The sequence below is a fragment of the Telopea speciosissima genome, chromosome 6 (genome assembly GCF_018873765.1).
Source record: "Telopea speciosissima isolate NSW1024214 ecotype Mountain lineage chromosome 6, Tspe_v1, whole genome shotgun sequence".
Classification (NCBI taxonomy): domain Eukaryota; kingdom Viridiplantae; phylum Streptophyta; class Magnoliopsida; order Proteales; family Proteaceae; genus Telopea; species Telopea speciosissima.
The window spans coordinates 55729589-55742132 of record NC_057921.1 but is presented as its reverse complement, the minus strand read 5'-3'; the positions used below and the strand labels follow the sequence as shown (position 1 = coordinate 55742132).

General features: G+C 36.3%; 1 protein-coding gene across 1 annotated transcript; it reads left to right on the top strand.

Annotated features, from left to right (window-relative positions):
- The first annotated feature begins 684 nt into the window (after positions 1 to 684).
- Positions 685 to 4754, top strand: LOC122665023 (pentatricopeptide repeat-containing protein At1g02150). The gene is made up of 2 exons (XM_043861074.1): positions 685 to 1144; positions 3004 to 4754. The coding sequence occupies exons 1-2, from the start codon at positions 773 to 775 to the stop codon at positions 4222 to 4224; spliced, it is 1593 nt and encodes a 530-aa protein (XP_043717009.1). The 5' UTR covers positions 685 to 772; the 3' UTR covers positions 4225 to 4754.
- The last annotated feature ends 7790 nt before the right edge of the window (positions 4755 to 12544 follow it).

Below are 12544 nucleotides of genomic sequence, written 5' to 3'. Positions count from 1 at the left end.
GATGTCATTTTGTATTTTAAATTAATCTCCATTTGATGACATTTTGATAATTTTGCTAAAACTTTGAAGCCACCTGATCGCGCATTGTGGCATACCCCTGCACCCAAACACAGAGGCACGCCACAATGCACGACCCTGTGGCATTCTTTTTCCCAACTTTAAATTGGAGTTTGAGAAATTTTCCTTGCTTAATTTGGACTAAAATTTGACCATTGAGATATGTAGAAATGATCTTTGTGTCATGCAGGAGCCACACCCAGACACATGGTGAGAAATGACCAGCACACCCCATGAATGGTAGAAATTTCGCCCCCAATGTGCTAGCGCACAGCATAGCCTTTGCGTCCCACGCTGAGAACACTCCCCCCTAGATATGTATGGGTTGAATTTTTATCCGTTGTTGTGCACTGCAGCGCTGCTGTGCCATCATGTGGCGCAACAACGGCCATGTGTGCACAGCGGGCCCCACTGTGCACACATGGCCGCTGCTGCGTCGCACAGCAGCGGATAAAGGTCCATATGGGTCTGCTATTACATGCCACATGGTCATCCATGTACTTCAAAGTTCCAAGTGGCAAAGAGTGAAGTATTGTACTTCACTAGGCATAGTGACGAGGAACCTTAAAAAATATATAAAAAAATAAGATGTAAATGTATTCATTGAATCATGACCTGGTTGAAGAAGTTATCTCTTCCAAGTACCAACGATCTCACCTCTCTCGATTAGCCTCTCTAAACCCTAAACCTCTGAAGCTCCCTAGAACTAACGAAGATGCTTCTAAACACATCTATTCAGACTTCATCTCCTCTACAGCATCTCCCCCTCTCATCACTGTTCTTTCATTCTCCAACTACAATAGGGTTTCGTCACCCTATCGGTATTCGAGCTGGCATAGGCCGGACGAATTCGATTAAGTGTTCGATTTCGCAAGTTCATAGCTACGGTACTCTAGATTATGAGCGAAGGCCTCCATTGAAATGGAGTTCTCTCTATAGGAGAATCTCGTTTATGGATAATCCCGAGCTGGGTTCTTCCTCTGTTCTGAATCAGTGGGAGGAGGAGGGAAGGAAACTTACGAAATGGGAGCTTTGCCGGGTTGTCAAGGAATTGAGGAAATATCGGCGGTATAAGCTCGCCCTCGAGGTAAATTCGATTTATGTTTTTGTTTGTATGTATTTCATGGCTACTGGTCCATCATGGAAGAAACTCATTGGAAGTTTTATAGTGTTTATTCTATTTTGTATTATCTGTGATAATCTGGGTGTCTGGTTTCCTCTCCCCCTCCTCCCCCACAGGCAACTGGGGTAGTGTTGGTTACTTTGTGTGAATGAATTTTTTGGTTCTCCTGGACTGCTGAATATATTAGATATAGCCTTCTGGTGCTTCTCTGGGTGGGTTTGGGATGGATTGCTAAATATGAAAAAGTGAAGCTACTTGTAAATTTTTTCAACGTTAAGTTTGCCATCCATTTCATGGTACTCAGCTCCTAGATGCCATTTTAAAATCATGGAATTCTTCAACTGTAGTTATGCAGCTATCTAACTAGTTTGAGAGATTTTCTTAGCATTTTACCAAGTTCAGTGAAAGAATGTTTGTCTCTTCTTTACAAATCTTATTACTTTCTTTTACTGATAATCTAATAGTAAGCAAACAGGATGAATCCTTTTTAATCCAAAAATCGCAAACCCAAACATCTATGACAAGAATGAGACCCGCATATAGCTTCTGCAATTTTACCATGAATGCTAACACTAGTAGATACTTGATGTTTCAGTTCTGATAATTAACTAGCAGCAATCTTTGGCATTTAATGCCATCAAGATAGAAGCACATCTGACACTTGGTCCAAATTTCTTGAAGAAGAACCCCACCTATCCTTTCCCCTCTTTCTCTTTTTGGATATATACTCCCATCAAAAGAAGAAATCAAATGTTGGTCTCTTTGCGATAGATTTTTTTCTTTTTGTTAATAAAATATGTGGTAATACAACCTCAAAAGAGAGAAAGGTGGGTATTCCTCTCCCCTCCCCCCCCCAACACAAAAAAAAAAAAAAAAAAAGAGGGAAAAGTGACTATCCATAATACAAGCAATAACTAGTCGACATGCTTAAACAAACTATGATGGAGGAAGGGATAGCTAGTCATATTATTTCTTCAGATCATGACCTGAACGTATATATAAATTGATTTCAGAGGCCTAGTTTAAGGAGTAACAACAGCAATAAGATATATTTTCTTTATGATTACAAACATATAATATATAATACAAAACACATCGGTCAAGAAAGAGCATGTGACCAATTACGTTGAACAATAAGAAGATAATGAAATCTCTGATAAAACACAGTAATGTGCTTCTCTTGCCCAGTTCCATTGCTTTTGCCAAGGTATATCTACATATCATGAGTAGGTTGGTAAGTGGGAAGAACCTTAACAAAACTGAACCTGACAATCTTGGAGACCAAGTGGTGGCAGATGGAAACCAATTTGGGTGGGCATTTTTCCTGTAAAATCATTCAGAACAATTTTGTTTTACTATGAGATGCAATTTGGGTGGGCATTTTTCCTGTAAAATCCATTCATTGAGGATTTAGTAAAAAATTCATTTAGGAGTTGGAAAGGCGTCATACAGAGTCTCATTGGCTAATCACAGAAAATCACTTATTTGTTTATAACCAGCAATGTGGAGCCTGGAAATTAATACATTTTTCTGGTGGAGATGTGAAGATACTTTAAGTGTAGCAGAAAAGCACACATCATTTTCAGTAGCTGAATACTGTATCTCTTAGTGCAATTCATCTATACAAGCTTTATGATTCACACAGTGAGAAAACTGTCCCAAACTCTGATCTTAGAAGATTAAAAATAAAAAATAAAAGGTTGAGAATATTGTGGATCTTTGGTTGCAGTCTTTCTATATTTCTATCTATGCTATTTCACCGAGTTTAGGGACTCAGGATACATATTTGCATTCTCAATAAACTTTTCAAAACTGTTCTGCAGGTCTATGAGTGGATGTCTGATCAAGGAGACAGGTTTAGATTATCCTCCAGTGACAGTGCAATCCAGTTAGATTTGATCTCTAAAGTGCATGGAATTTCAACGGCTGAAGATTATTTCTCAGGTTTACCCAAGGCCTTAAAGGACAAACGTGCATATGGTGCTCTTCTTAATGCCTATGCCCAGGCTCAGATGAGAGAAAAGGCAGAGTACATGATGGAGGAAATGAAAAGCAGAGGTTACACTGTGCATTCACTTCCTTTCAATGTGATGATGACACTGTACATGAACCTCAGAGAATTTGAAAAAGTCAACTCAATTATCGCAGAGATGGTGGAGAAGAATGTTGCCTTAGATCTATATTCTTACAATATTTTGTTATCTTGTTGTGGAGCCATGGGGTCCATGGAGGAGATGGAAGAAGTTTTCACTAGGATGACTTTGGACGGCACCGTAAATCCGAACTGGACTACATATAGCACAATGGCTACAATGTACATGAAGATGGGACAGTTTGAGAAGGCTGAAGACTGCTTGAAAAAGCTTGAGAGTAGAATTACAGGTCGGGATAGGATACCTTTTCATTATCTTCTTAGCCTATATAGTAGCATTGGCAAGAAGGAAGAGATTTATCGGGTATGGGACATCTATAAATCAAGCTTCCCCAGCATTCAAAATTTGGGCTACCATGCAATGATCGCTTCTCTGATAAGGCTAGATGATATTCAAGGGGCAGAAACGATATACGAGGAATGGTTGTTGGTTAAGACTTCCTGTGATCCTAGAATCTTCAATCTTCTCATGGGCTGGTATATTAAAGAAGGGTTAGTGGATAAGGCTGAGAGCTTTCTCAATCAAGTGATTGAAGTGGGCAAGCCAAATTCAAGCACGTGGGAGATACTTGCAGAGGGCCATATTTCACAAAATCGAATTTCTGAAGCTTTATCCTGTATGAAAGAAGCTACATCAGCTGAGGGAGCAAAGAACTGGCGACCAAAGCCCACAAATGTATCAGCCTTCTTTTCACTTTGTGAGGGGAAGGGTGACATGACGAGTAGAGAAGGATTGATGGATGTTCTGAGGCAAGTGGGTTGGCTTGAGGATGAAGCTTACATGTCCGAAGTTAACTCATCTGACAGAGAAGGTGTTGCTCTTAAACTATCAGTGGAGAACAGTAGAATTGATGCAAATGATGCTGATCTGCTTCTCAACCGACTTCAGTAAAGCTTATGATACTTATCGGTAGTACAGGTGCTGTTATATGTGACCAGCCTAGGATTTTCCTTTTTCCCTAGTCTGCAGGGTTTTACTGGTCCGTGGGACACGATGCCCATGTTGATTAGTTGAGTTCATAAAAGATTAAAGGATCTTTGAAGTCCCCTATAAGCTCTGTTAAACTGTCAAGGCAGTTATTGCTCAAAGTAGGTCTATGTACCGGGGACCTCTAACGTGGCACATCAATTTTCTTGGTGGTGCTTCAGCTTCATTTTTCAATGTTCAAGGTGGATTTTCTGTTCGATTGGTTGAAGACTCATTTGTTCACAGAGGAGGCTCAGCATTTGCCACTATTTCCCATGGCCTAGATCCTGAAGCTGTTGCATGATTTTTAGTTCCATGTTGTTGTAGAAGCTAAGGCTTTTCCTTTTAATAGTAGAAATCTTCAGTTGTTTTGTTACTTTTAATGGAAGTCTGGAAGGATGCACTATGAAATGTAGTTGCAAATGCTGAATGGATTCTAATGAAACTTCACCAAACTCTTTGTCCCCTAAGACTTCCAGTGGTATTCAGAATGGATTGAAATGACACTTCCACTAAATTCTATCTTCTATCCAACAATCTAAGTTCTTTCTTGTACCTTGGATATTTATCCAGTAGAACTAAATTTGTTTTTTGCTTTTATTTTTATGAATGATGTTACCATGAGCAAGGATGCAATCCGAAGGCATTTGCCCAGGATACTGGCCATCAATTGCAATGAGGATCAATTGTGTCTGAAAGTGAATTAGATGGTAAACAGTAATTCAACATAAAATAATTCACAATTAGCTGTGTATTTACTTGGAGCTTAGGGGTTAATTTTTTTACTGACCCATTTAACCAACTTGGTTTAACAGGAACTAACTGAGTTCAAGTATGAATCTCCTATTGGAGAGATTGGTTGGAACACATCTATTTTGCCTGGATTTTAGAACTGGGTTGGAGGTGAATTTGCCAAGTCAAGGTTCTCCAAAGCAGTAATGTGTAGTAATTAATAGTTTAGATGTAGTCATATGAGCTATATATATTAGGTTGTCATTTATTTATTTGGGGTTGGGGGGTTTAAAATATTAGGTTGTTTGTTTACAACCAAATAAACCAGATCAGATCTGGATAGTTTGAATTTAAATCAGTGATTAAGATCTGGAGCTCAAATACTTGTACATAATCATTGTCTAACCTGGGCCCCTCTTTAGTCCCATCAAAAGTTTATGGGAAAAGGAAACATTTATTAAAGTATATTAGTAACACTAAACCCTAAAAGTAAACAAGTCTTCTTTCAATTGTTGTTAGGCATGTAGCTACTACAGAATCACAGTCATGAGTCCTTGTACTTGCAAGTTTTGGGTTGGAAAGGGAAAGCTTTTGGGTGGGCCTTATGGACCCTGGATCTCGAGCCCATCAAAATCTTTAACTCTGAGGAAGCAATAGTACCTTTATTGCTTTCACCAAATCCAATGAAATTTGATTTTCTCTAACTTTTGAACTGCATTATAATTAGTTCTTCCCTTTATCTTTGAAATCTTCCCTCATGCAATGCATAAGATGAAGATGCTGTAGATTTATTTTTAACAGTTCATATAGGAGGGCAAGTCTTGGTGCAACGGTAAAGGTTGCTCCATTGTGACCAAGTGGTCATGGGTTTAAGTCTGGAAACAGCCTCTCTTTGAAAACAGGGGTAAGGCTGCATGCACTGGTTATGCCTTCTTTTATAGGTGAGTTTCAAGGGATCTTGGTTAGGCCAGAAATTCTAAGTTTCTTTTTGACTTCCTACCAAGATCCCTTGAAAGTCACCTATAAAAGATAGAATCATAATCCTTTCAATAGATGTAGTGAAACCCCTAAGAATTCTGATTTCATGGAGATGTTGATGAGTGCATAATGACATCTAACCCAAAAGCTCAAGCTTCAAGATCAAGAGACCCTCCCAAGATCATAAGCAAAACTGCTTACTGTACACTATCCAACCAATGTGAAATTATAATCTTTCTCATTCTTAGCCATGAAGTGCACTCACTCCTTCAGTGTGATGGGCTTCTCAATCAACTCTAGGGAAGCTTGTGAAAACTACCCTTACTAAAAGTCTAAATGCAGATAAAACCATGTGGGTCCCAAAAGGTTATTATGGGTCCTACGTACCCAGTTACTTATCGTTGTTGTTGGGTACAGTCTTTGGAGTCTCTCAGTAAGGTCTCTATCTTGTAGAGGCATATATTAAGATTCTTAGAATCAATGAGATTCTTTTTTTTTTTCAAATTCTGAAACAACCAACATGCAGGAATGTGGTTTTCAGAGTTTTTTAAGTGGCTAGGGAGTAAGGGACCCTCCTTCCATGTGCATATATTGGGTAGTGAAGTGCCACTACTGTTCATGAAAGGGAAGATCCCATTTGCTCATGTGGGTGTGGGTCCCCTATATCTACCAACAACTTTCCCCCTTTTTGGATTTATCTGCAACTGTGATTTGGAAGTTTCACTATTTTTGATTCTCATATAATATTTGTTCCAGTTTCACTAGTTTCTATGAAAAACTGATTCCCCCTCTCACCCATTGTTTGTAAGCTTTATAATTAAAATGGGAAATATAAGTTGATATGAGGATATTCATCTAGATACCCCCCCAACCCCAATCTAGAAATGGGTCCCACTTATTAAATGGTCTAGGCATCTTACCTCACACTCCTCAAGCAAGTTGGATAAAATTCTTCATTATAATAATTAAGCATGTTAAGATCTTAATCCCTAATAAAGTGTAATTGCTCCAATATTGCAAACAAAGGCAAAACAAGAAATGAATTTTTGTTTCCTAACCTAATGAATTATTATTGAAATGTCCCCACCTACCTATATAATTAAAGTTAAACAAGTGATGTAATACTCATTAGACCATTAGGAGAGGTTTTCCAAATTATAATCTCACATTAAGCATTTGATTTTGTGTTAAAAGTGATACCATGTTAGCAATGAAACAGCCCATATGCGTAACGCGCCGCTAACACTATAATACAAGCTCATTGAGATCAATCCTCGTGCCCTCGTAGATACGGTTAAGCTTCAATTCTAGCTTATTAAAAGGTAATCCCCATGATTAGCACAGAGCCACTGACCTTAAACTTTTTGTATCAATAAATTTTGGAAAGTAGACCATATTAACCGGTTCAACCACGGGCCTCATGTTCTGATTCCATATAGACCAGAGTCAATCAAAACTGGAAAAACCAACCACCGCTCATGATAAAGGTGAGTTCCTTGGTAAGGCTATCAATTTGGAATCGATCGTATAAAAGTATAAAACCATACCGAACCATACCTGTACAAATTCAGTAAGGTTTCGGTATGAGAAAATAGAATCTCTCTCTCTCTCTCTCTCTAGTATGATATGGTATCGATTTCTAAAACAAATCGATATACATATATATATATATATATATAAATAAATACTATATCGAATTTCCTATACTGTACCAAATTTGTATTGAACCGAGGCTATAGTGTATAACCAAAGTACCAAACCCGCAAAATTAAAACCCTAAGTTTTTATTCTTAATTTTGTTTTGAAGCATGAAAGATATATTTTTTAAATTTACATTGAAATTCTTTCTATTATTCTCTTTTCCTACATCTCAATCTACAATTCTTTCAATCAATGACCTTTTTTTCTACTATTAATATCCTTTAAGAAGAGCGGGTATAAATCAAAACCACAAGAGGCAAGTGTTCATGCTCTTTTATCTTCCACTCTTCTATTGTGTTATCTTCTTCATCATCGCAGGTTGTGGGTAAACCCGTGAAAGTGAGATGTTGGAATGGCTCAATCAAATCAAAGCTTCGAAGAATTAATGGATTGCTTGATCTAATTGAGTTGTACCAATATCATGTTTTTTATATTAAAAATTGTTTTTAATACCGAATGCAAATCGTACCAACTCGATACAACATCAATATTGGAAATACAATTTGTATTTGATGTAGTATAGTTTTGGTATTTGTTTTCTATCTTCTGTACTGTACCGGATTCTCAATACTGTATCGACTCACACTCTTTTTTCCTTGGTCTGAATTTGGGCTAACAAACTTGAACCCTAGCGGTTCGGTTCACAGGTTGACTAACCGGTTCAACCTGCTGGCCGATTGGGATCCAATGCCAATGGACAGATCAAAAGGCATGGACACTTGGTGGAAGAACTGAAATGGGTCCCACTAATGTGATGCATTCCTACCTCCAAGTCATTGATCGAAGAAACATATACGGAAACTGTTCTGAGAATAATTTATTATTATATTATTTCTTATAATATACTCAACATTGATTCACCAAATCCTAGCAAAACACATTGATTGGTATACGACATGCACCACATACCCACTAACATGTATGGCACGACCCCAATGAAACGCGTTTAGGTGGCAAGACCCCATTGGTTGCAATCAAGTAATTAAATAAGGTTCAAGTCCATGTCAAGGGCATATATGGCTTTTGTTCTCTTATATGTAGGGACCACCCATAGTAAATAAATAATTTTATTTTAATTTATCCATTTATATTTTTATAAAAAAAAAATAAAAGAATTTTAAAATTAATTAATGAGGTAGGGCTTGTTACTGGTTAGCGTAGTATGCGCGGCTTGTAATTAAAGGTAGGGGACCTCACATGCGCATCACATGGGAGAAGGGGTTTGGTACTTGCCGTAGACACGTTTTCTTCCTCGCCAAAATAGAGAGCTCTTCTCATGTTCATGTTCATGTCTTACCGCTTTTGCTTCACTCCAACCACGTTTACAGCTTGGCATCAACTTTCCCACCTTGCCCCTCTTTCTGATTTCATTTTACCAAATTATATATTTCTTTTTGTCTTTTTAAAGGAAAATTTTTATAAATAAATGGCATATAAATGCAATGGGTTAAGATTTAATTGGATGAGTGATTTGATAAATCAAGATCCATTTTGGATATTATGATTGGCCGAATTTTCCTTCACTCAATGGTGAAGAAAGAACATCTTAAACCATGACATTTGTTCAAGAAAACTGCATAAGTGAATAGGTCAAGTTGGGTGAAGGAAAACTCACTTCATGATAATTTTTCCTTTTCCCACCTCTCCTCTTTATCTCACTTCCCCCCCCCCCTCCCCCCATCCTATTGGGCCCCCCACCGTTTTTAAGTTCAACTTAGTCTTACCTATTTAACATGAAAAAGATAAGGACTTACAATCGAAGAGAGTTTGAAAATTTTGTTGTTAGTCTCATTGCCCTTACACTAATGCTGGTAGAATCAATGAGAGCACGTGCAGAGGCATCAACATGGGCGAAATTTTTTATCTCATAGAAGGTGGGACAGTAATTTTATGTGCTCATGTGTCTAGATGCAAAATCCATGTAGCCTAAATAGGGATTTTTTTCTCTTATTTTATTTATTTGTTGGGAGAGGCTATGTGGGGTGGGTTCGAGCTCTTGATAACTTCTTCCTATGATTTGGGAAACATTATGTGATCTAATGGTTGTTATTTAAACAATTTCATAGGAATTAGAATATTTCCTCGCCTATTTTTTTGAAACGAAGAACCTTTAGTTGGTTCAAGGGAAATCAAATGGAGAGGGATTAAATCAAAATTAAAGTAGAAATTTTTGTAATCATTACACCACATGATTATATAATTAATTTAAAAAATATTTCAAATATAATTACTAAATTTTTAGAAAATGATAGGCACATTATCTGTATCATGCATCCTTTCACACTCTATCTCCTCCCTAACATGTGGGCCCCTTGTATGCAAATTATGTGACACTTCCTCAATCCCTTGCTCTCATTGGCTTAGCGTGGGAGATTCCATCTCACAATAGCGTATCAATCTACATCCTCAAATTTTAATTTAATTTACAATCAAATCCCTTTGTTTTAAGAAGTAAAATAAATATTATATCTGAAAGGATTTAATTATTAAATATGGCAAGAATTTCTGGAAGATTACATAATCATGATGACAAACTTATATCACTTCCTTTCTTTTCCCTTCTATTTATTTGCAACTAGATGGAGTCATAGCTAATTAAACCTATTTTACATCAAATTTGTTAGACTATGGTATACTTATGATTAGATTAATTATAACAAATTGTAATTAAATGTCTAAAAGTACATACCCAAGAAAAAAAAATAAGAAGACAAGAAAATAAGCAAAACTATAATTATATTTTCATGAAATGTTAACATAAAATAATTATGTCTAATTTCTTATAAAACCTTTTAATTGTCAAAATCTAACTACACCTACCTAATCTAGTCACATATCATCTACACTTTTCATGTACTGAATTATTGACTTGGAGGGGAAATATTGTTAAATAAGGTTCATTCTAAAGCCTTACTAGTATAACTTGTGATATTTGATCTAATATTATCACCCTTGGTCTTTGACTTTTGATCCCCCAACTACCCCTTTAATGTTCTTAGACTACAAGCACTCATGGAACAAGGCACAAGCAATCTTATGGTTTCTTTAGGATTGCTGTAATTATCAAGGAACAGCCCATCTATCTATCATTACAAAAATAAAATAGAACTGTCAATCTATAAAAGTTTCTCCATTATATACCACAGACTTCATTGGTTTTACCTCTTATATATAACAATAATTTAAAAAAAGAAGTTGATTCAACATTTTAGTTCACAAATTCTTAAACCCTCCAACTAATATGAGGGGAGGCTCTACATATCCTGACTTGGAAGTAGAGCAGCACATCTTCCATTAATTATTATGTGGCAGTTCATGTGAGGCTAAAATTTTATGTATAAATGGATTCTACATTGATCTGTTCACCTACTAAATTTCAGCTCATATCGAATTTAGCAAATGGTACAACAAGATACTGAAAAAAACTGACAAGGACTACCAATAGACTATAGTGGTTGCATGGGTTTCCATAGGAAGGTAGGATACATCAATTCTTAGTTTAAAATTCGACACATGATCAATCCACATCATTTCCTAACTATTCAACAGTGAAGATATCCAGATCACCCTTCTATGTGGCAGAGAACACATAGCGTGCTGATATACTTCCAAGTGAGGCATGGTGAAATATTTTTTTCCTCAAATATAAACTTTAGTGAAGTTACATATGATATTGTTTTTTAAGTTGGTAATTCATACCTTAAAATTACAAATGCAAAACACATACGTAAACACATATTATTAGACATTTTGTTAGATTATTTCATATAATTAAGCTGATGAATAATTGAATATTTCGTTAGATTGCATACGTATACAATTATTTTTAATAAAAATTAAATAAACTTATTATAATTCAAATCAATTCTTTAGTTTTCATTATTTCTTTTTTGGTAGGTTACCGCGTAGAATACCAAACACAAAGATTGGAAGGACCACTTGCAATAGGTACGATGGATAAAGAAATTCACATGTATTATAACAAGATTGCTTATGCATGAGGCTTTAATAAAGAATACAAGTTGCAAGTCTAATAAGTAATACCCATGGTCTATGGAGAAAGATGAGGGTAAGATTCAATCCCTACTCTATGATAACAACATGCAAAGACTTTATGATCTACACTATAATTAAGGAATATTTGGTTCTCTTTTCTATAATTCTCTATGTGATCTCTTTCCTATCCTTGATGCCTCTTTATTCCCCAACCCCAACTCAACCCCTTTCTTTCATTTTCTTTATGGTTTCTTACAAATTTTCATTCATTGCAATTATTTCTAATTAGGGCAAGAGAACACTGCTAGTCATGTAGCCTTGCACTAGCGTAGAGGTTAATGAGAGTGCACACAAAGATATTGACTTGGAAAGAATTTCAATTTCACTGGGGGTTGAATGGTCTTTTCATACACTCCTGTGTCTTGGCACAAGAAACACGCCATCCACTCTAATATGTAGCATTCTTTTTCCATTCTAATTAATACTTTGTTTTAATTAAGACATATTTATAACATGATTATTTATTGTGAGGATAGAAAAGAGGAGTTATATATGCTCATGGAGAGATCATGACTTGAGCATGGTGTTTTGTCCAATGATTTTCTATGAAAGGTAACTACTAAGGTAGAATCTTAGAATCACTATTCTATAATTTAAAAAGGGGGTATTGGGATAAATGTAAAAGGACTCAATAAGGTCCATATATTAAAAAAAAAGTGATTTATTTCTTATTAGTGCATGATTAGAAGGTGATTAGGTCAAACCCAAAGCAGGTAGAGCTAAGTGCCAAAGATACATTCCTAATTAGGTCTATCTAATCAGTGCTCAAGTCAATTTC

Coding starts and splice junctions, on each gene's coding strand:
- LOC122665023 (XM_043861074.1), top strand. CDS start 773: ATGCTTCTAAACACATCTATTCAGACTTCATCTCCTCTACAGCATCTC. Junction 1,145..3,003: donor GGTATAAGCTCGCCCTCGAG/GTAAATTCGATT, acceptor ACTGTTCTGCAG/GTCTATGAGTGGATGTCTGA.